This window comes from Pogoniulus pusillus, chromosome 23 (genome assembly GCF_015220805.1).
Source record: "Pogoniulus pusillus isolate bPogPus1 chromosome 23, bPogPus1.pri, whole genome shotgun sequence".
NCBI lineage: Eukaryota > Metazoa > Chordata > Aves > Piciformes > Lybiidae > Pogoniulus > Pogoniulus pusillus.
In genome coordinates, this window is record NC_087286.1 from 3,508,210 (window position 1) to 3,532,271 (window position 24,062).

General features: G+C 48.1%; 1 protein-coding gene and 1 long non-coding RNA gene across 2 annotated transcripts in view; one reads left to right on the forward strand and one right to left on the reverse strand.

The window, feature by feature from the left end:
- Positions 1-458: 458 nt before the first annotated feature.
- On the reverse strand, positions 459-1,714 carry LOC135185790 (uncharacterized). The gene is made up of 2 exons (XR_010306620.1): positions 1,470-1,714; positions 459-1,166 (listed from the first exon to the last, which is right to left on the reverse strand). It is a non-coding gene; the product is annotated as an uncharacterized LOC135185790 (long non-coding RNA).
- A 258-nt stretch (positions 1,715-1,972) lies between these two features.
- The window catches only part of AQP1 (aquaporin 1 (Colton blood group)), a 35,380-nt gene continuing 13,290 nt past the window's right edge, over positions 1,973-24,062 (forward strand). The window contains exon 1 of the mRNA XM_064162371.1: positions 1,973-2,454. Within this exon, the coding sequence (XP_064018441.1) occupies positions 2,065-2,454 (390 nt within the window). The 5' untranslated portion in view covers positions 1,973-2,064. The remainder of the gene's footprint in view (positions 2,455-24,062) is intronic.

A 24,062-nucleotide genomic window follows, 5' to 3' on the forward strand; every position in this document is an offset into this window, starting at 1 on the left:
TTCTCTCACAGTCACGCTGAGAACTCTGGGAAGAAGAAAGACTTTTTCTCCATTTTGTTTCTCACTCTTGCTTTTGCCTTGGACCTGGTCACATCTCATTAACCCTGCTCCTACTAACCCTGCTCCTTAACCTCTTGGCTGCACCTCTATTCTTCCTGAGAACTGGGGTAAGGTTGAGAGGGCCGGGGGGAGGTGTTGGGGTGGTTTGAGAGCCCCTCCTGGGGACTCAGGTTTCTGGGAGGGGAGTTGTGCTTGTGTATTGTTTATCCTTTGTATATAACTGTATATAATTGTATATAACTGTATATATTGTAAATAGCTGCTTGTAAATTCTGCTAGCTGTAAATAAATTGCTTCATCTATATTCCCAGGGTCCGTCTGAGTTAGCTGGGGCAAATACAAAAGTGTGGGGGGGCGGGGTAACCCCCAAACCATCACAAGAAATTAAGAGCTCGAGGGTAACAGGCTGGGTTTTTATTTCAGCCATCTCCATCGTTGTATCTGAATCATCTTCCGAGAGCCAGATGCATTCAAAAAACCCTTCTTGACTGTCTAATGCTCTCCAGGTGTGTGTTTGATTTCATCTTCACACTGACCTATTGTCAAAGTGAGAAAGCCTTGAATTAATTCAAGTGCAGTTTAGAGGTTGACACCAGTGCGTTAAAGTAAACAGGGGGAGGCAGAAAAGCAGGCCGATTTTAAATACCATTCTTTCAGGACTTGTGCCTGGGGAGTTATCTTCTGCCTCTGGATTGGGCTTTGTGTAGTTTGAAGTCAGAGCAGACCCCCTGGTTAGCAGTACCACCAGCCCTGAAAGCAGGCAGAGGGCTGATAACGCAGGGGTTAAGCCGAGGCATGTGTGCGAGTCCTGCTGTGATCAAACCAGAGGCGGTGAGACCTTTCGCTCCAGAGGACACACTGGCACTGCCAGGAGATTCATTCTGTCTGCAAAGCCAAGCATGTAATTTCCCTTCTCCCTCGCCCTGCGCTCCGCGGCTCTCCGGCCAGCCCCGCGGCTCGGCGGCAGCAGCCAGGCGGTCTCCCTGGCCATAAGCAGGGTGCCTGAGCTGCGCTGCAGGCTGTGGCATAGGAAGCCCCCAAATTGGTTTTGTTTTCCTGCTGCTCAGGAGGAATACAGGAGAGGAAACCCTAAGAGACCTCAGCTCCTGAAAGAAAAAAAAAAAAGTGGAGAAATGATGCAAAGGGGAAAAAAAAACCCAACAAACCAAACCAACAATTAACACTCCCCAAATCATCTTCCCCTGGCATCCAAATTACACCCACAGAAAGCTCCCTTCTTGTTTACAGGGCTATGTGCCATCGACAGAGTGGTCACAGAGATTAAAAGCAGTCCCCTGCCGTTCCCCACTTAGCACCAGCTCATGTGAGCCTGCCTAAATGCAGCCTCCGGGCTCGGCGGCAGAAGCAAGCCCGAGTCTCCACACCGCCAGCAGCAGAGACGGTTCTACCTGTTGGCAAACGAAGCAGAGGTAGCAGAGTCCCTAAAGCGTGGAGTTAGCTGTCGGTTCAGTCCTGTGCTGCCGCTGGGGCTGAGTGTCGCTTACAGCCTGCAGGGAGAACTTCTGCTTTGTGCTTCAGCCCATCTCGGGACAGCCACCCCACCAAAGCTTCCCTGCCCAGCTGGGTGCTGAACCATGAGACAGGAGCCACAAGAAGGGAAGGTGAAATGCCTGAGGCACTCCTAAAGACTTTTCCAACAATTTAAAGAAAAGGAAGGGAAAAAAAGCCTCTTAAAACCGGCAGCAGAGATCGAACTTCCCTGTTAAGGGAGGGGGGAAAGGGGGAGGGGGAAAAGGGAAGAAAAAACTTTGGCAGGCATACAGTGTCTTACATCAATCTAGCAGTCAGCATCGATGTAGATGTTCTTTCCTCCTTTTGTGCAACACCCCTTCCCTCCTACAGACCACCCAAAGCCCTATAAATAGTCCAAGGACTGTATTTTTTCTCCAGATTTCTCTTCAGACCTCGAAGGAAACCTATCAGGCAAAGGAAGGGAGAGAGGCAGAAAGCAAAGTGAGGAGGAGAGAGAGAGCAAGAGGAACGATGGCTAGCGAATTCAAAAAGAAAGTGTTCTGGAGGGCAGTCATAGCTGAGTTTCTTGCCATGAGCCTTTTTATTTTCATCAGCATTGGCTCAGCTCTGGGATTTAACTTCCCAGTTTCCAGCAACGAAACATCGACGAAGTCTCAGGACAACGTGAAGGTTTCACTGGCTTTTGGGTTATCCATCGCTACCATGGCACAAAGCGTGGGCCACATCAGCGGTGCACACCTGAACCCAGCGGTCACCTTAGGCCTCCTGCTCAGCTGCCAGATCAGCATCCTCAAGGCCATCATGTACATCATCGCCCAGTGCCTGGGGGCAGTGGTGGCCACGGCTATTCTGTCCGGAGTCACCTCTTCGCTCCCGAACAACCTCCTGGGGCTCAACTCGGTGAGTAAAAACTTTTCATTCCTCCTTCAGCTTTGGGTTTGCTTTTTTTTTTTCAAGTAGAAACATAACCACCTGTAACCTGTAAGATAACCACCTGTAACCTGTAAGATAACCACCTGTAACCTGTAAGATAACTATCTGTAACCATCATCATTTTCCAAGTAGAAACATAACCACTTGTAACCTGTAAGATAACCACCTGTAACCTGTAAGATAACCACCTGTAACCATCATCATTTTCCAAGTAGAAACATAACCACCTGTAACCTGTAAGATAACCACCTGTAACCTGTAAGATAACCACCTGTAACCTGTAAGATAACTATCTGTAACCATCATCATTTTCCAAGTAGAAACATAACCACCTGTAACCTGTAAGATAACCACCTGTAACCTGTAAGATAACTATCTGTAACCACCATCATTTTCCAAGTAGAAACATAACCACCTGTAACATAACTATCTGTAACCATCATAATTTTTCAAGTAGAAACATAACCACCTGTAACCTGTAACATAACTATCTGTAACCATCATCATTTTTCAAGTACAAACATAACCACCTGTAACCTGTAAGATAACCACCTGTAACCTGTAAGATAACTATCTGTAACCACCATCATTTTCCAAGTAGAAACATAACCACCTGTAACATAACTATCTGTAACCATCATAATTTTTCAAGTAGAAACATAACCACCTGTAACCTGTAACATAACTATCTGTAACCATCATCATTTTTCAAGTACAAACATAACCACCTGTAACCTGTAAGATAACCACCTGTAACCTGTAAGATAACTATCTGTAACCACCATCATTTTCCAAGTAGAAACATAACCACCTGTAACATAACTATCTGTAACCATCATAATTTTTCAAGTAGAAACATAACCACCTGTAACCTGTAACATAACTATCTGTAACCATCATCATTTTTCAAGTACAAACATAACCACCTGTAACCTGTAACATAACTATCTGTAACCATCATCATTTTTCAAGCAGAAACATAACCCCCTGTGACCTGTAACATAACTATCTGTAACCATCATCATTTTTCAAGTAGAAACATAACCCCCTGTGACCTGTAACATAACTATCTGTAACCATCATCATTTTTCAAGCAGAAACCTGTAACCTGGTAGATAACTACTTGTAACCTGTATAACCATCTGTAACCATCATCATTTTTCAAGTAGAAACATAACTACCTGTAACCTGGTAGATAACTACTTGTAACCTGTAAGATAACCACCTGTAACCTGTAAGATAACCACCTGTAACCATCATCACTTTTCAAGTAGAAACATAACCACCTGTAACCTGTAAGATAACCACCTGTAACCATCATCACTTTTCAAGTAGAAACATAACCACCTGTAACCTGCTAAAGATGTATCAAGGAGGAGTGTGGTGGTGACTGCAGTTGTGAGCCTGATCTCAGGCAGTCACCCGATTCTTGTAGCCAGGCATCCAGTCCTGACTGATAGGAGGATGGATCTATGTCATAGGGATGTCCCCTTTAGGGGGCTTTGTGGTCATGGGCTTTAAGACAGCAGGGTTGTGATGGGTTTTTCTTATGTTAGATTTGTACATCCAAGTTGCTAGAAGGTGCTTTTAGACAGCAATTTAACACTGAAATCACTGCCAGTTGCATGCCCAGGTCCCTTTTGTGGTTCTGAAGGTCTCAGGTAGCTTGCTGATTTCTGTGCAGGCACCAGTGCTGTTCCTCACTCCTGCACCAGTGCTGTTTCTCACTCCTGTGAATGTGGCTCTTTATTGCTGAACACCTACCTAAGGGTTTGTGTAACCTGGTGATGACTGCAATTAAAACCTGCAGGAGCAGCAGGAGATGTGTAGTAGGAGAACCCTGTCACCGAGGATGTGAGCATTACCTGTTGCATTAGGCAGAGTGCTCAGATCCTGACACAGAATTCCAGCTGCACTTTCTCCATGTCCCTCCTTTTTCCATGCAAAAAATGAGGGGAAAACTCTGAATTCTCAGATGTAGACTGGAGAAAGATGTGGGGCAGCTACGTTTGATGGGGGTGCAGGCTGCAGTCCTCTCCCAGGCAGATACTGCACATCCTGCTGCATAGAAACTGTCTGGCCACAGCTCCTTCTCCTCCAAATGTTCTACTATTGTTGTGCCATAACAGGACCAAAAGGGATTTATGCACCTGGAGGGGGGAATAGATAAACCTTATAGGTAAAGTTGACAGGGGATAGATAAACCTGAAACCATCCCACTGCCAGATGCAGTGCTGTAGCCTCTGCAGTACCCAGGATACTATAAATGGAAAATCTACTCACTTGTTTCACTTGACTCTGTGAAGAACAAGTATTTTAGATCCTTTCTACGATCCCTTTCATGCAGAATATTCCTGACTGCAGTTTGGAACTTGAGCTGGTTGGGAATCTTTTGCCCATTTGAGCTCACAGGGATATTTGGGGTGCAGAGCTGTAATGAACAAGGTCTCTTCAGAAATCATTTAGGGGGGGAGATCAAATGGAGTGAGATTTTTCATGCTGTGACATTGCAGCTAATTCAGAACGAGCCAGTTTTGGAAAACACAATAAAATCTAATATTAAGAAGGTGTTTCCTGAGCAGCTTAGTACCATCCATGCTTGTGCTGCTTGGTAGGTTGGCTGCTTACCTCCGTGAGCTTGGTGCCTGCAGGTATTCCATCCTCCCACTGGCTTGGAAAATTTGCTGGGTTAACCCAAAACATTTTGAGCCAGAAGAGTGAATCATCCTACTAACTCCAGAAAACTCCCTCTCTCCTTGTGATACGGCATCTTTTCCTCTGAAACCATTGGCAGAGGCAACAACTGCTCAACCTCATGGGGCAGGGTATCCACCCAAGTGGTTTCCTCGAGAGGTCCAGCTGCCATTAAGTACGGGAGGTCTGGTTTCAGTTGTGCTCCTGTTTGGTCTTCTCCTTATGCTTGCCATTAAATTCTGACAGTTGACTCCCTCCATCCAAAAGCCCTGAAACTGTCCATTTGTAAGGGGGGTGTGGATGATCATTCCACACTCATCTTGCTCCTCAGTCAGTAAGTGGCCAAGCTACTGAGATACAATTCAAAGGTCTGCACAAGGACATCTCAGAAGAGAAGAGTCATAGAATCATAGAAACAGTCAGGGCTGGAAGGGACCACAAGGATCAGCCAGTTCAACTCCCTGCCGTGGGCAGGAATACCCTATCCTTGAGCAGGCTGCCCACAGCCTCATCCAGCCTGGACTGAAACACCTCCAGCCATGGAGGTTAAACCACCTCCCTGGGCAACCCATTCCAGCCTCTCACCACTCTCATGCTCAACAACTTCTTCCTCACACCCAGCCTGAACCTACCCACCTCCAGCTTTGCTCCATTGCCCCTAGTCCTGGCACTCTCTGATATCCTGAAAAGTCCCTGCCCAGCTTTTTTGTAGACCCTCTTCAGATCCTGAAAGGCCACAAGAGTCTTTGAGGACAGGGAGAAAGAACAGGAAGGATCAGTGCACTCACTGGTTTTAGTAAGCTTTGGAGACTGCTTCATGGAAGGAACAAGGCTGAAGAGAAGGAAGGGAGAGTGGAAAAAGCAGAATGTGCCTTTAACACGTTCAATATCAAGGTCTGTTTTACACTAAGGCAAACGAAACAGTCACATACAAAGGGTCTGGTCCAAGCTTCACTGAAGTCAGTGGAGATATTTTTAGTCACTGGCTGGTTCCAAATATGATGTGCTGGAAAATATTCAGAGAGGTATTTAGATTACTGAATCCTTTTAAGACACTTAGCATCCCATAAATTTTAGTAGTGTTGTGGGTGCCAAAGTGAAAACTTGAAGAATTGGAAAGAGTAAAAGAGAAGAATGCAGTGTGTTTGCCCTAAGATGTAGCTACTTTTCCTTCCATCACAGAATGAGAGAAGGGCAGGGTGGGAACTGACCTCTGGAGATCATCTAGTCCAACCCCTCCTGCTACAGCAGGGTCACCACGAGCAGGCTGCCCAGAATTACAATGTCCAGGCAGGCTCTGAATCTCTCCAAAGAAGGACACTCCACAACCTCTTTGAGCAGCCTGCTCAAGGGTTCTGCCACCCTCATAGGAAAGAAGTTTTGCCTTACATTTACAAGAAGCTTTCTGTGTTCTGCTTGTGCCTGTTGCCCCTTGTCCTGAGCATCACTGAAAAGAGACAGGCCCCACCCTTAGCTCTTGCTGAGCATTGAGAAGTTCCCCTTTCAGATTGCTCTTCTCTGGGTCAAAGAGCCCCAGGTCTGTCAGCCTTTGTGCTAGTTTGAAGCAGGCTAGAATGTTTTGGTGAGAAGAACTAGATTACAGGCTGTGGGAAGAAAACAAGGGTGATGTCTACTTCACTCACAGGCTTGCTGAGATGGATAGGAACAAGAAAGAAAAACAATAGATAACACACACTTGGCATCCACTCTCACTGAGGCTGCTGGCTGAGCTGCATCTCTCTAACCTCACCCTCCATTTTGGGCTAAGCCACTTTGCTTCCTAACCTCTGGCCGAACCTCTTTTCCTCCTTGGGACTGGGGTAAGGTTGAGAGGGGTAGAGGGAAGGTGCAGGGGTGGTTGAGAGCCTCTCCTGGGCACTCAGGTTTCTGGGAGGGGCTGTTGTGTTTCTGTATTACCTTTTAACTTGACTATTTCTGTCTATAACTGTATATACTGTAACTATCTGCTTGGATATTGTGCCAGCTGTAAATATAAGCTTCATTCATTTTCCAGAGCTGGCTGAGTCTAGTCTGGGTGATTTCCAAAGTGTGGGGGGTCAGGGAACACCCAAACCATCACAGCCTTTCCTCCTCACAGAGATACCCCAGTACTCTCAGCATCTTTGTAGCCTTCACTGGGGTCTCTTCAGCAGTTGCCTTTCTCTCTTGAACTGGGGACCCCAGAACTGGACACGTTAATCCAGATGTGGCCTCCCTAAGGCAGAGAGGAAGGAGAACCTCCCTGAACCTGCTGCTCACACTCTTGCATCATTTTTGGGGCAGCTGGATTGCTACCTGTCACAAATGTCCATTAGGTAGAGAATGCCTAGTCCAAAATGTACTCACCTGCCAGCATAGCTGCCTATTGTCTGGTGAGGACAGATCTGTAGCTTGGGTAATGGAAGGAACTATTCACCACGGGCAGCCAATAACCACCAAAGAGCTCAAGCAGGAAAAGCAGGTGAGAGGAGACTTGGAATCATAGAATCAGCCAGGTGGGAAGAGACCTCCAAGATCATCCAGTCCAACCTAGCACCCAGCCCTGGCCAATCAACCAGACCATGGCACTAAGTGCCCCAGCCAGGCTTGGCTTCAACACCTCCAGCCACAGAGACTCCACCACCTCCCTGGGCAGCCCATTCCAATGCCAATCACTCTCTCTGCCAACAACTTCCTCCCAACACCCAGCCTAGACCTCCCCTGGCACAACTTGAGACTGTGTCCCCTTGTTCTATTGGTGGTTGCCTGGGAGAAGAGCCCAACTTCTGTGCTCTAAAGCAACACAACATTTGTGGTCCAGCAATGATTACCTCAGGCAATTTTACCAACCTTTTCAAAACACACTGAGACAATTTCTTTCTCTCCTTCATTTGTTTGTTTGGGGGGTTTATTATTTTTTTGGGGGGGGGCTTTATTTTTGGTTCATTGATTTGGGGTTGGGGTTTTGTTATTGTTTGCTTGGTTTGGGCTCTGTCGGAGGCTTTTGTTTGTTTTGCTCATTTTTGTTGTGGTGATTTTTTTTTTGGGGGGGGGGTGTGTTAATTTGCTGGGTTGCTTTTGTGTGTGAAAGCAATCAGAGTCTGTGGAAAAAAACAATGCAGCCATAAGTTTAGAATTTCACCATCTCTGTTTTTTGGCATGCTGACTAAAGCACCAAAGTGCCCCCTAAGTCTTGGGTCTACAATTTTGAAACTAATTGTAAACTCTGCCTCGAAGTCTACGCTGGAAAACATTGGTTTAAAAGTTATAAGTGGATCAAAAATTGTAGGAGAGGAAAACAGACCCGAAGGTAGCATTGCTCAGGGTAGATAAAGAGAAAGGAAAAACAACCAAGAATAACAAATAGAAGAACTCGGTTTTAAAAGCCACTCAGTGGAAGGATTAAATGTTGTTTGTGCAACTGAGGAGCTTTCTGGAACGGCCAGAAGAGATCTGTGGTTAGTGGATTCGGAGGTCTGGAGTGTATTGCTAAGACAAGAGAATAGTCATATGGGTACTGCTCCTGGAAAGCCACTTGCTGCTTGTGATGGTTTGGGTGTTCCCTGCCCCCCCACACTTTAGAAATCACCCAGACTAGTCTCAGCTGGCTCTGGGAAGATAAATGAAGCTATTTATTTACAGCTAGCACAATATACAAGCAGATATTTACAGTATATACAGTTAGAAATATACAGGTAAAAGGTAATACAGAAACACAACAGCCCTCCCAGAAACCTGAGTCCCCAGGAGGAGCTCTCAACCACCCCTGCACCTTCCCCCTGCCCCTCTCAACCTTACCCCAGTCCCAAGGAAGAATGGAGGTTCAGCCAAGAGGTTAAGAAGCAAAAGTGAGTGGAAGGTGAGGTTAGGGAGATGCAGCTCAGTCAGAAGCTCAAGGCAGAGTGCCACAAAATGGTGAGAGTTATCTAATGTTTTCATTTCTTCTTCAGCAAGACTCTGAGGGCAGTAGACATCACCCTTGTTTTCCTTTCACAGCCTAGGATCTAGTTCTTCTCACCAAAACATTCTAGCCTGCTTCAAACAAGCACCCTGCTGCAGCACCCTTTGGACCAACGTATCTCTGCTGCCGATGCTCAGCAGGGCGTCCCCGAATCCCATCAGCTGTGGCAGAAGAGTTGCACCTGAACTTGCAATGCTCCTTGGTGATAACCACACAGTAGGCAACACTGAATCCTTTCTCAAAGACAGGGAGAAAGGAGCCTTTTGCTGCCTTTGATTCCTCCTACCAGGGTGGTGTCTGCTACTGTTAGCCACATTCCACCTCCCCAAGGTCACCCTTCAGTCTTCTTCATCGCAACTAATCCCAGTTAACTGGATTGTGGTTGGGCAGCAACAGAGCAGCTTTGAATTCCTATACTGCTGTGTGTCCCTCAGCTTCAGCCTTATTCTGCTGCTTGGCAAATTAAAACCTCTTGTTTTCAGGAGACTGGAGCACAGTGTGTGGTTCTTCAGGTTCTGCACATGTATCATCTTATCTCTATGACACCAATGCTGGTGATTTTGCTCCTAACAAATTTCCAAGGCACAAAGACCTCCAGTGCAAACATAAAATAGTTCCTGCACTGGGAGATCTCTTTCATAAAGTTGAGATCTGCCACACCTCTAGTGGTGTGTGTGGATTGTTAGTGGTAGTCTATCCTGACAGTCATAGAATCATAGAATCAACCAGGTTGGAAGAGACTTCCAAGATCATCCAATCCAACCTAGCACCCAGCCCTAGCCAGTCAACCAGACCATGGCACCAAGTGCCCCAGCCAGGCTTTTCTTGAGCACCTCCAGGGACAGCAACTCCAGCACCTCCCTAGGCAGCCCATTCCAATGCCAATCACTCTCTCTGACAACAACTTCCTCCTAACATCCAGCCTAGACCTCCCCTGGCACAACTTCAGGCTGTGTCCCCTTGTTCTGTTGCTGGCTGCCTGGCAGAAGAGCCCAACCCCACCTGGCTACAGCCTCCCTGCAGGCAGCTGCAGACAGCAATGAGCTCTGCCCTGAGCCTCCTCTTCTGCAGGCTGCACACCCCCAGCTCCCTCAGCCTCTCCTCACAGGGCTCTGCTCCAGGCCCCTCACCACCTTCATTGCCCTTCTCTGAACACATTTTAGTATCTCAACATCTCTCTTGGATTGAAGAGCCCAGCACTGGATACAGTCCTCACCAAATCTTCCCAAAGCTTTAGCATGTCACCTCAGAGAGGACCTCAGGCAGGAACCACCAGGTGCCCTGTGTCTCCTCCAAACCAGCACACTGGTGGCTGCCCACTGACCAAGGGGAGAGAGACTTTCATGGCTGGCCTTGATGACTCAGTGTGTACTTAGTGATTTCCCTCTCTCTTTGTGCCTGCACCCTATGAGTCTGTTCTCCTTCAACCTCAGATTAAACAAAGTTGGGTAGAGTTGGAAGAGCTTCCAAAATAAACCGAGCGCTCCAGAGTGTGAGTGGGCAATTGAGCAAAGTGATGCTGCTTTTCCTCTGAGTCAGTGTGGAAAATTGCAGTTCCAGAGGTGCTGCTGGATGGAGGAGACATGCAGCTGAGTTCTCGACCTCCAGTGTTTATTAAAGAGCCTTGGATGCCTTTCTTCAACACAGATTATATGGTGTGCTTGCCTCCAGTTTTGACTCGTCTTACCACTGCTCTCTGCCCTCCCTGTTTTCAGTCTGGTGCAGTCTGCTCCTGCCAACCTTGCCTGTGCTGCATGCCTAAGCACTCACAATTCAACGAGGGTTCAGAAGCTGCTTTTTCAGAGTTGTGCTGGTGTGAGCCTAGCTGGGGTATTTTGGTGAGAAGAATTAGATGCTAGGCTGTGAAAAGGAAACAACGGGGATGTCTACTGCACTCATAGGCTTGCTGAGATGGATAAGAACAAGAACACAAACATAGATAAGGGAGTCTCTCTCTGAATTTTTGGCTGCACCTCTCTCTAGCCTAACTTGCTGTCCGACTAATCCTTCTGCTTCCTAACCCCCCTGGCCAGCCATCCAAACTCACCTTGAACGTAAGGCAAAGTCTGGGGTAAGGCAGAGGGGTGGGAGGAAGGTGGAAGGGTATTTGGGAGCCCCTCCAGGGGACTCTGGTTTCTGGGAGGGCTGTTGTGTTTCTGTATTACCTTTAACTTGTCTATTGCTGCCTTTAGCTGTATAGATTGTAAATAGCTGCTTGTACACTGTGCTTAGCTGTGAATATCAAGCTTCATTCTTCAGTTTCCAGAGTGGCTGAGTCTAGTCTGAGTGATTTTCTTAAGTCTGAGGGGGGGACAACACCTAAACCATCACAAGAGTGAGCAAAATGTTTCCCATAGATGAGATTAGTCCAGGACTTGTATTTTGTAACAGAGAGCACCACAACAATAGCTCATTATTCAAAGTCAGGTTTGCAGCAGCAGTCTTTTAAGGCATGCCAGCATTGTACTGAAGCACATCAGGCTGGGGAGGTGGAACACAGGAAAGGCACCTGCTCAAAACTGGCCATAGTCCTGGATGCTTTCTAATGTGTTCACACAGTGACAGCAGAAACAGCTGGGCTGGAATGTAAACCTGATGGTTATCATCCATTCTCCAGAGCATTGGGGATATCAGGGGTTATAGGCCAAGTCCTTATCTCAGATCTCAGCAGTTATCTCTTGTTTCCACTTCTGTGAATATTCAATTGCTGTCTCTGCTCCCTAACCAGGGAACTGTGCCCTGAGCTTTTGGTGGAGAGCACTGAAGTGTGCAACAGCTTGGCCATTTCTGGCCCAAGGCAAGATGCCCGATGATCATCCATCTGCAGGCCAGCCTTTTGGTGCTGGAACAGAATCACAGAATCATAGAATCAACCAGGGTGGAAGAGGCCTCCAAGATCATCCAGTCCAACCTAGCACCCAGCCCTGGCCAATCAACCAGACCATGGCACTAAGTGCCCCAGCCAGGCTTGGCTTCAATACCTCCAGCCACAGCAACTCCACCACCTCCCTGGGCAGCCCATTCCAGTGCCAATCACTCTCTCTGACAACAATTTCCTCCTAACATCCAGCCTAGACCTCCCCTGGCACAACTTGAGGCTGTGTCCCCTTCTTCTGTTGCTGCTTGCCTGGCAGCAGAGCCCAACCCCACCTGGCTACAGCCTCCCTTCAGGCAGCTGCAGACAGCAATGAGCTCTGCCCTGAGCCTCCTCTTCTTTAGGCTGCACACCCCCAGCTCCCTCAGCCTCTCCTCACAGGGCTGTGCTCCAGGCCCCTCCCCAGCCTTGTTGCCCTTCTCCAAACACCTTCCAGCACCTCAACATCTCTCTTGAATGGAGCAGCCCAGAACTGGACACAGCACTCAAGGGGTGGCCTGAGCAGAGCTGAGCACAGGGGCACAAGAACCTCCCTTGTCCTGCTGCCCACACTGCTCCTGAGTCAGCCCAGGATGCCATTGGCTCTGCTGCCCACCTGGGCACACTGGTGGCTCAGGGAATAGAGAGATCTAAGTGGGGTTTATACCATAAACTGGGCCACATCCAGAGGATTCAGAGGTGTATTGCCTGAAAACTGCCCTGCAAGCCTCAAAGTAAAGGTACTCTTGAAACAGAAAGTATAGAAACTGATGAAAGGATGCACAGAGGGTTATAACATACTGAGATGCAAGAGACCTACAGTCATTGATAGATTGGTTAATATTGCAATTCAAATGGAGTCATATTGGGATTTGTTTTGGAGAACAGATCTATTCTCTTTGACTTGGTGTCAAACTAAGTAAGATTAAGTATGAAACATAAGGAAATTCTTTTTTTTGCCACCACCCTTCCTGACAGGTGCATAAGCAGCTTCAATTGTTTTGTTTTCCTTAGCATTCCATATTTTGGGGATATTTTGTGAAGATTTGTGTGTGTGCACACCTCCACATATACACATAAGACAGATTGATGAGGTAACCTCAAATTTCATTTGATAATTTGAATTAACTCTATATGTGTGAGGCACTTAGTGCCATGGTCTGGTTGATTGGTTAGGGCTGGGTGATAGGTTGGACTGGATGATCTTGGAGGTCTCTTCCAACCTGGTTTATTCTATGATTATATACATATATATATATAAATCAATTAGTGGTGGCAATTCCAAACCAAGACCTGACATGGCAAGAACCACAGGGTGAGAGCAAATGGGAATTTCCACAGCAAGCATGAGAGTGAATACTCTGGATCACTTCTGGTTAAATTGATGAAATGGTTAAGAAAAACAGAAGTAACAGAATCATAGAACCTTAGAGGTTAGAAGGGACCTCCAGAGATCATCGTGTCCAACCCTCCTGCCAAGGCAGGATCACCCAGGGTAGTTTGCACAGGAATGCATCCAGGCAGGTTTTTAATGCCTCCTGAGAAGAAGACTTCACTGATGCCTTCAGGGACATCACCAGAGGCTGAGGGAAAGGGATCTGCCAGCAGGGCAGACAGGACCACAGGGAAACACAAAGACACAGCAGATGGCAAAAGGAGGACAAGAAGCATCCTTCCCATCTCTCATCCTATAAAGTGCCTGACTTACCACTGAGGCAAGAGAGCTCAAACTAGTCAGACTGGTTGAGCACTTACCAGGTGCTCTTCAGGAGAACTCAGGCCCAACAGGGCACTAAAGAGAAGTTCCTGCAGTTGTAAAACTGCTGTGCCTGTGAAACCTGGACCTGGCCCAGCAACGTGCCCCCAGAATCACAGAAGTGTTGAGGCTGGAAAATGTGGGAAACAAGGTGTGCTGGTTTGAAGCTAGCTGGAATGTTTTGGTGAGAAGGATTAAACCACAGGCTGTGAAAGAGAAACAATGGTGATGTCTACTTCACTCATAGGCTTGCTGAGATGTGTAAGAACAGGAGTATAAACATAGATAAGGGAGTCACTCTTTGTCTGGGCTCTGGGCTGCATTTCTCTCCAACCTCACCCTCTGTCTCTCTGATTAATCCACTTTGCTTCCTAACCCCCCTGGCCGACCTCCATTCTTCCTTGGGGCACAAGGCAACACCTTGGGTAAGGTAGAGGGGTGGGAGAAGGTGGAAGGGCAGTTGGGAGCCCCTCCTGGGCACTGAGGTTTCTGGCAGGGCTGCTGTGTTTCTGTGTTACCTTTTCCCTTGTCTATTTCTGTCTATAACTGTATATGCTGTAACTATCTGCAGCTGTAAATATAAGCTTCATTCCATTTCCAGAGCCACTGAGTCTAGCCTGGGTGATTTCCAAAGTGGGGTGGGGGGGTGGGGAACATCCAAACCACTCCACAAGGTGAAATGCTCAGAGACTGACTGTTATTATCCCTTCTCACACTGCATTCCCACAGCTGCCCCTTTTTGTTTTACAATGAAGGCAGCATTCATCAGCCACCGCAGGGCCCTTGCAAGAAGATAACAAACACAGCACCTCAAAACATTGCCATCTCTGCCAGCGAGGGCACCTAGCCCTTGAACTGATAGCAAAGGTGGATGGCAGCTTGGCCTCACAGAGTTGCCTGTCTCAACAAAAGGTCACTGCTGGTTAAACTGATGTAATGGTTAACCCCCCCAGAAGCCATTGTGGCAAGGCTCATGCTGCTCTTCAGCAGGTGACCTGAACCTTCAGCTGAGCTGAGAATGGCTGTCTTGGGTTCAAATGCAGGTTCCCAGAGACTCTTGTAAATTTGGTAGACCCAATGACAATTTATAGAATTTATAGAGTGCCCTCCCCTCTTCCCCCTCCTTTTCCCAAAAGACAGGGAGAGAGATAAAGGTAGGGACACCCAAATAAATCAATCTCACTCGATTTGGAAGTTAAAAAGGAAAAGTTTAACAATAACTTAGAAAAAGGGATTGGAGGTAGGGGAGTTTACAAAGGATAAGGAAGGGAAAACAGCAAAATACAAACAGGGATGGATACAACCCGAGTAGTGTGATGGTGTCTCTGCCTCGTGGCTGCCATGTGTTGTGCTGGTATGCAGTATCAGTGTGTGTGTGTTCATGAATGCAGGAAGGGAGAAAGAGGAAGAGACAGGGAGGTCCTGTCTCTTTTATACCGCAGGAAGTGGGGGGAGTGGGCTAACCATCACCTGGAGTGTGGCCCACCCCTGGGGAGGGGCCAAGACCCCTAGGGTCAGGTTCAGGGTTACTCCCCCAGGAGTGTTAACCCTATACAATGGCATTTCTTTAAACCAGGGAATCCTAAAACCTGGCATTATCTTGGCTGCATTGAGCTACCCTTGTGAGAAGCAGTTTTTAAGCAAGGATGCTAAATCACATCACAAGCACTAAAGGAAGAAACATGCAGCCCTTGAAAGATGTCCTGTTTATCCTAGGGGAAATTGCCTGCTTGCTTTACAGCAGCAGTATGTTTTTACTCATTTGTCCATTCTCTACCTTGATGGAGAGAATTCAATAGCATTGATCTTTACCTGGTATCACAATTGCAAATGTTGGACAAATCTTCCCTCACTCTTAGAAAAACCTCCATCCCAGAGTTAGAGAAACCACTCTAAGCTACTGTGTGTGCCTCTTCTCAGGTGTTGCATTTCCTCATCTTCATAGGATCACAGAATCAGTCAAGATTGGAAAGGAACACAAGGATCAGACAGTTCCAAGCCCCCTGCCATGCCCAGGGACACCCTACCATAGAGCAGGCTGCACACAGCCTCAGCCAGCCTGGCCTCAAACACCTCCAGCCATGGGGCCTCAACCACCTCCCTGGGCAACCCATTCCAGCCTCTCACCACTCTCCTGCTCAACAACTTCCTCCTCACCTCCAGGCTGACTCTCCCCACCTCCAGCTTTGCTCCATTCCCCCCCAGTCCTGGCACTCCCTGAGAGCCTAACAAATCCCTCCCCATCTTTTTTTGGTGCCCCCTTCAGATCCTGGAAGGCCACAAGAAGGTCCCCTGGGAGCCCTCCCTTCAAACCCATGTGTCACCAGCTTCAAACCATTGTATCACAAACATGTAGAGGCATATCAGATACTGTACCTTGAGTCATATAACCATTCAGGCTGGAAAAGACTGTCAAGTCCAGGCAGCAACCCAACAGCACTATGCCCACTGAACCATGTCAGGCACTGCCATCTCTAAATGCTTGGGGCTTTTAAGCACCTGCAGGAATGGTGTTGCCACCACCTCCCTGGGCAGCCTGTTCTAATTATTTACCATTCCTTCAGCAAGGAATTTTTTTTTTCATCATATCTAATCTAAACTTCCCCTGGCAAAACTTGAAGCCAGGTCCTCTCTTCTGCCTGGTGCAATGAGGCGCCATGGTTTGTGGCTGTGCCCCTCAGTGCCTCCAGAATAATATTGATGCCAATTCTATGTAGGAACTGAATGTCTCCCTCCAGGGTTCTGGGCCAATCACTCTCTCTGGCAACAACTTCCTCCTAACATCCAGCCTAGACCTCCCCTGGCACAGCTTGAGACTGTGTCCCCTTGTTCTGCTGCTGCTTGCCTGGCAGCAGAGCCCAACCCCACCTGGCTACAGCCTCCCTTCAGGGAGCTGCAGACAGCAATGAGCTCTGCCCTGAGCCTCCTCTGCTGCAGGCTGCACACCCCCAGCTCCCTCAGCCTCTCCTCACAGGGCTGTGCTCCAGGCCCCTCCCCAGCCTTGTTGCCCTTCTCTCAACACCTTCCAACACCTCAACATCTCTCTGCAATGGAGGAGCCCAGAACTGGACACAGCACTCAAGGTGTGGCCTGACCAGTGCTGAGCACAGGGGCAGAAGAACCTCCCTTGTCCTGCTGCCCACACTGCTCCTGAGCCAGCCCAGGATGCCATTGGCTCTGCTGCCCACCTGGGCACTGCTGCCTCAGCTTCAGCTCCTCTCTCCCAGCACCCCCAGCTCCCTCTCTGCCTGGCTGCTCTCAGCCACTCTGTCCCCAGCCTGTAGTGCTGCTTGGGGTTGTTGTGGCCAAAGTGCAGAACCCTGCACTTGGCCTTGTTCAATCTCATCCTATTGGCCTCTGCCCACCCATGTAGCCTGGCCAGGTCCCTCTGCAGGGCTCTCCTACCTTCCAACAGCTCCACACCTGCTCCTAGCTTGGTGTCATCTGCAAACTTACTCATGCTGGACTCAATCCCCTCCTCCAGATCATCAGTAAAGATATTGAACAGGACTGTGCCCAGCACTGATCCCTGGGGCACACCACTGGTGCCAGCTGCCAGCTGGATGTGGCACCATTCACCACCACTCTCTGGGCCCAGCCCTCCAGCCAGTTCTTGCATGTGAACACATTGTTAATATACAACCTGATGGGAAAGTGCTGCTCTCTCTGGCATCTGGAGCAGAAGCTACTGCTGGTATTTAACTGCTGCCAGTCCACTGAAGTCAGTGTGATCTAAGGCACAGCCTTGCTCTGTTAAATCAAAGTCCTGACAGGCACCCTTGAGGAAGCTCTACAAACAGCAGGAGGACAAAAGTGGGCTCTGAAATCTCTGTTGTGAGGTTGTTTCTCTTTTGGCATTTGATGACCAGAAAGGAGGAAAGAAATCATCTCTGTACTTTCCTGGTAGAGCATCCACTCTCCAGGAACTGCTGACAAGTACCAGAGAAAACCAAACTTTCTCCAGGTTCTTGACACTAATTCTGTGCCAAGTGCAGTCAATGAATGCTTTGAAAGCAGGACTGTGGCTCATGTCTCTTTACACACATACAGCTTCTCCTGAAGGCTATGTTCAAGCTAAGGAATGAATGAAGTAAACTTTTGTCCCTTTTCTTTCCTTTGATAAGAACTCTTTCTTGAGGAACCAGGTGGAGAAAGGAAGGAGCTGGAGTTGTTCCCTGAATTCCTGAAAGCCACAGCACACATTCAGAGCTGTTTTTTAACTGCATGGACATGTCACAGCTCTGCCACTTTGCACAGGACTGAATGTGTGACCTACTTCAGGCTTGGAAAGTTTGAGACCATCACAAGTTTGCTGGAGTATGAAATGACTCTCACCTGGCTGCAGTTGCCAACAGCCATGCTCTGAGGCTCCTGCAAACCCAGCTAGTTATTCCAGACAGGATGACTTCATTAGGCTCAGAATTCAGGTGTGCCCAAAATTCCCTCACTGAAAGGCAAGCATCTTCTGTGCTGGTGATACAGGAGGGCAGAAATAGCTTCGTGTTATAAAGGAGTGCTTCAAAAGTGCTCCTGGAAATGAACTGTTTACTTGGAGTTTCTTTTGCTGGGTAAGGAAAAAAGACAAGGCAACAACTCACCACTCACCATTCCTCAGCCTCTGAACACAAGTTGTTTGTGTCTCAGCAGCAGGAGAGGGAGAGGAGAGGAGAGGGAGAGGAGAGGAGAGGAGAGGAGAGGAGAGGAGAGGAGAGGGAGAGGGAGAGGGAGAGGGAGAGGGAGAGGGAGAGGGAGAGGGAGAGGGAGAGGGAGAGGGAGAGGGAGGAGGAGGAGGAGGAGGAGGAGGAGGAGGAGGAGGAGGAGGAGGAGGAGGAGGAGGGGAGGAGGGAGGAGGAAAAGGAGGAGGAGGAGGAGGGAGGAGGAAGAGGAAAGGAGAGGGGAGGGGAAGAGAGGAAAGGAGGGAGGGGAGGGGAGGAAAGGAGAAAGGAGGGGAGAGTAGGAAAGGAGAAGGGAGGGAAGGGAAGGGGAGGGGAGGAGAGGAGAAAAGGGAAAAGGAAAGGGGGAAAAGAAAAAACAAAAGGAGAAAAGGGAAAAAAAGAGAGAACAAGGAAAAGGGAAGAGGGAAAAGGAAAAAGGAAAAAGGAAAGGAGGAAAAAGAAAAAGGAAAGGGGAAAATGGAAAAAGGAGAGGAGAAAAGGGAAAAAGGAGAGGAGAAAAGGGGAAAAGGAGAGGAGAAAAGGGAAAAAAGAAAGGGGAGAAAGGAAAAAAGGAAAAAAGGAAAGGAAAAAAAGGAAAAAGGAAGAAGGAAAAAGGAAAAGAAGTTTCCCCAAAGCAACTTTGCCAGAGGCACATCAAAAAGCAGAGTGTGAATGAGGCACATGATCTCTCTTTAACTGGCCATAGTAAATGGGAGTGCTGGAGAGGGACTGGCTTTTGCTGCCTGGCACTGGCCTTGCATGCCAGCGGTGTGTGCTCTGGTTTAACACAAACGAACCCATCACTCTTCTCTCTGTGACATACCAGGCTGCAGCAACACAAAGCCCGGGCTGCTTTCTCATCAGCCCGCAGATAGGGTGGGAGGAGGGAGGTTAGTTCCTGGAGGGTGTCTGCTGTCCAAAGAATGGAAAATATGATTTCTGCTTTGGGAATTGAATGAGTCCCCTTTAGAGCTCTTAAGGCTGTATTTATAGGAAGGATAATCTAGCAGAGGACAATATGTTTTGTCCCTAGGTTCTGCTGAATGCTTCTATTGTTGATTTAGGACACGATCCAAAGCTAATTCTTTGCCTCATAAGCAGCTTCTTCTAAGTGCTCCTGGTGTATAAATTTCAGTGGAGCCCTTTAGATCTTTACTGTCTCTACCTCACCAAAAAACCTCAGGCTTTTGCACTGTCTACACTCAAAGAATGGATATAGAAACATCCACTTCAGAGTGATACTCTTAAATAGGCAAGAGAGAGAAGGATAAATGCAGTTAAACAGCTGGGGGGAAATGATGTGAATACATTCTGACTGTGAGTTAAAGGAAAGTGAATAGCTATGGAGATGTGGGAGAGAGCTCCAGCAGAAACTTATGTTATCAAGATAGAATCACCAGAGTATATTCAGGACAGATTTGGAGCTAAAAGAATGAGGAGACTCAGGCAAAATGCCAGGCCATAAAGTGGAAGATGGTTTTGAGGGAAGTGGGGACATTAACTGCTGAGATTACAGTTGAAGAATATCACATTGAAGAGCTTTGCACAGCTAAATGTTTAAATGAGAGTTGTTATAGAGCAGCAAGGAGGAATGGGTTTAAACTGGCAGAGAGGAGATTGAAACTAGATGTTAGGAGAGGGTTCTTTGCAGTGAGGGTGGTGAGACACTGGCACAGGTTGCCCAGGGAGGCATTGAAGGCCAGGTTGGATGAGGCTTTGGGCAGCCTGTTCTAGTGGGAGGTGTCCCTGCCTATGGCAGGGGCTTGGAACTGGCTGAGCTTTGAGCTCCCTTCCAAACTAAACCATTCTGTGATTCTATAATTCTATGAGAATTAATATTTGCAGTGCAGATAACAAGGAGAGCATGAACCTTCTAAACTAATCACAGAATCATGCAATCAACCTGGTTGGAAGAGAGCTCCAAGCTCATCCAGTCCAACCTAGCACCCAGCCCTGGCCAATCAACCAGACCATGGCACTAAGTGCCCCATCCAGGCTTGGCTTCAACATCTCCAGGACGGTGACTCCATCACCTCCTGTGGTTATTAAGAAAGATAAGGAAAACCAAAGAAGAAAAAGCTTAAACTACAGGAAGAAAATGCAGTAAAACAGTGAGAATTTGCTTGAATGAAACACCAGAAGATTGTCTCTTAGGAAGAAAGAGATCTGGCACTGCACAAACAGGTTAATGATTTGAAATGCTAAATGCATCAGGTCTGGCACAAGTTGTTAGCTATTTACAGTACCACAGTATCACCAAGGTTGGAAGAGACCTCACAGATCATCAAGTCCAACCCTTTACCACAGAGCTCAAGGCCAGACCATGGCATCAAGTGCCACGTCCAGTCCTGCCTTGAACAGCTCCAGGGAGGGTGACTCCACCACCTCCCCTCAAGACACCACAAAAGAGATGTGTCTGATAGAAAGGTATTGTTTATTGCAGCACAGCTCCTCAAAAGTTTAGATTTGTGTGGACAGAAGACCAAAGCTGTTCTCCCAGCATGAACATTAAAACCACTTTAATAAGAAGTTTTCAGTCGGTGCATAAGATGCAGCCCTGCTACTCTTAGGGTCCTGCAAAACCTACCTTATGTAGGAGATGGCTGGGATGGGCAAAACAAAGAGGGCTCAGAGGATCATAAAGATCTTTTCCAACCCAAATCATAGAACTAGGGTTGCTTTCAGGCTTACTGCAAGAAATGAAAATACACTGAGGGAGACTCAGTTCTGAAAGGCAGATCAGTTTATGATGCTTCTTAAGGGCTTAGCCTGTTTTTAGAGAATCAGAGAATAGAATCATAGAATCAGTCAGGGTTGGAAGGGACCACAAGGAGCAGACAGTTCCAACCCCCCTGCCATGCCCAGGGACACCCTACCCTAGAGCAGGCTGCACACAGCCTCAGCCAGCCTGGCCTCAAACACCTCCAGCCATGGAGCCTCAACCACCTCCCTGGGCAACCCAGTCCAGCCTCTCACCACTCTCCTGCTCAACAACTTCCTCCTCACCTCCAGCCTCACTCTCCCCACCTCCAGCTTTGTTCCATTACCCCCAGTCCTGTCACTCTCTGACAGCCTCAAAAGTCCCTCCCCAGCCTTTTTTGTAGGGTTATGATTCTATGAATCAAAGTCTCATCCATCAGTGATGTTTTATGTGCCACCAAATTGCTGTGGCTTAACCTTTGTCTCCCTGAAGAACATCAGCCTATAGCTGGCAGTGAAGTGCTTCACAAGAATGGAGAAAGTTGCCATTCCCTGCCTGAAAAATGGATTCCTACATCTCCAGGGGACAGTTATCTTTCAGAAACAATGAGAAACTACTCTCAGTTATATAAAAGCAAGCTGGACCCAAGGAGATACAATTCATGGCTACAGATCTGTTGGATGAGACAGAGCACAGCACCACGTGGTGAAAGCACCTTGCATAACAAACTGCTTTATCCACATAACGGGAAACAGGTTTTGGGCTTGATATACTTTTACTTCTAATGAGAAAAATATGAAGCCACCAGAGAAGTACACAGTTGGGTTTACCTTGGGCCAGTTTAATTTCCTGTCCTCATCTCTCTTCTGAAGGCACACAACTAATAAATATCCTGCTCTTAAAAAAAAAAAAAAGGCAGCGAAACAAAAAGCCCACAAAGGAAAGAAAACACAGCACTGCTTTGCCGCTTGGAGCTGTGGAAGGCAGAGAGCTAAACGTGGCAGGAAAAGGTGCTCCTGAGATGCTCCTGTACTCAGCGCTGCTCAGGGCACCCCTTGAGTGCTGTGTCCAGTTCCGGGCCCCTCAATCCAAGAGAGATATTGAGGTGCTGGAAGGTGTTGAGAGAAGGGCAGCAAGGCTGGGGAGGGGCCTGGAGCACAGCCCTGTGAGGAGAGGCTGAGGGAGCTGGGGGTGTGCAGCCTGCAGCAGAGGAGGCTCAGGGCAGAGCTCATTGCTGTCTGCAGCTCCCTGCAGGGAGGCTGTAGCCAGGTGGGGTTGGGCTCTGCTGCCAGGCAAGCAGCAACAGAACAAGGGAACACAGTCTCAAGTTGTGGCAGGGGAGGTCTAGGCTGGATGTTAGGAGGAAGTTGTTGTCAGAGAGAGTGATTGGCATTGGAATGGGCTGCCCAGGGAGGTGGTGGAGTCGCTGTTCCTGCAGGTGTTGAAGCCACGCCTGGCTGGGGCACTTAGTGCCATGGTCTGGTTGATTGGCCAGGGCTGGGTGCTAGGTTGGACTGGATGATCCTGGAGGCCCCTTCCAACCTGGTTGATTCTAGGCTTCTATGATGATTTCTGTTCTCCTTGCCCATCAGTTTAACCATCTTCATTTGGTTATGGTATTACAGAATCAGCCTTCAGTCCTTTGCAAGCTCTTTCCTGGTTTGAGCTAGAGCAGAACTAATGCTGATCAGTGGTTTGACTTCTCAGCCCAGTCCCTGCTCAGTTAAGGTACTTTCTGAAGGTCAGGGCATGTTTTCACAGTCAGTGGCTGCCTTTATGAGTGGTAACACTGATGGTAAGGTCACTACAAAAAATTGGTGTGCAGAAAAGCTTTTCTTCAGACTTGATCCTATAGAATCAAGCAATTTGGAAGAGACCTCCAAGCTCATCCAGTCCAACCTAGCACCCAGCCCCATCCAATCAACTAGACCATGGCAGTCAGTGCCTCATCCAGTCATTTCTTGAGCACCTCCAAGGTCCTTTCCCCCTCATTAGCTCATACAAGAGAGGCCAAATTTGGAATATCCTTCCCAAGCCTAAAATGATGAAGCAAACCCTGGGTTCTCACAAAGCCAGGCAAAAGCACACCACTTACACCACAGCCTTGCAGCAGCCCTCAGTGCCCCTGCCAGTGGCAATGCAGGCAGAGGAGTGCTCTGCAGAGCACCAGGCCTGCCCAGCAGCCTGCTCCACCCAGGACTGCCTCTATGGTTCAGCTGGGGAGCATCTCAAAGAGCTCCTAGCACCATGACATTCAAATTCCATTGCAGCTTTGTTCTTGAAGACCTGAGAACAGGAACAGTGAGGTCACTGTCCCCTTTGCTCTGACCATAACAGTAGCATGGAAAGTACAGGTTTGGTTTAACCTGGTTTCATAGACTTCTAGGGTGCAGACTGTTTCTTGTGGCATTGCTAGCCAGGTAGCACTTGCAAGGCCACTCTGACCACGGATTAGACAAATGCACAAGCACACATACCTGTATGTACATTCGAACTTGGTACTAGGGAATGCTCCTTCTTATGACCTGGCTCAGGAGCAGTGTGGGCAGCAGCACAAGGGAGGTTCTTCTGCCCCTGTGCTCAGCACTGCTCAGGCCACACCTTGAGTGCTGTGTCCAGTTCTGGGCTTCTGAATTCAAGAGAGATGTTGAGGTGCTGGAAGGTGTCCAGAGAAGAGCGACAAAGCTGGGGAGGGGCCCGGAGCAGAGCCCTGTGAGGAGAGGCTGAGGGAGCTGGGGGTGTGCAGCCTGCAGAAGAGGAGGCTCAGGGCAGAGCTCATTGCTGTATACAACTACCTGAGGGGAGGTTGTAGCCAGGTGGGGTAGGTCTCTTCTCCAGTCTCACGTCGTGCCAGGGGAGGTCTAGGCTGGATATTAGAAGGAAGTTGTTGGCAGAGAGAGTGATTGGCATTGGAATGGGCTGCCCAGGGAGGTGGTGGAGTTGCCATCCCTGGAGGTGTTGAAGCAAAGCCTGGC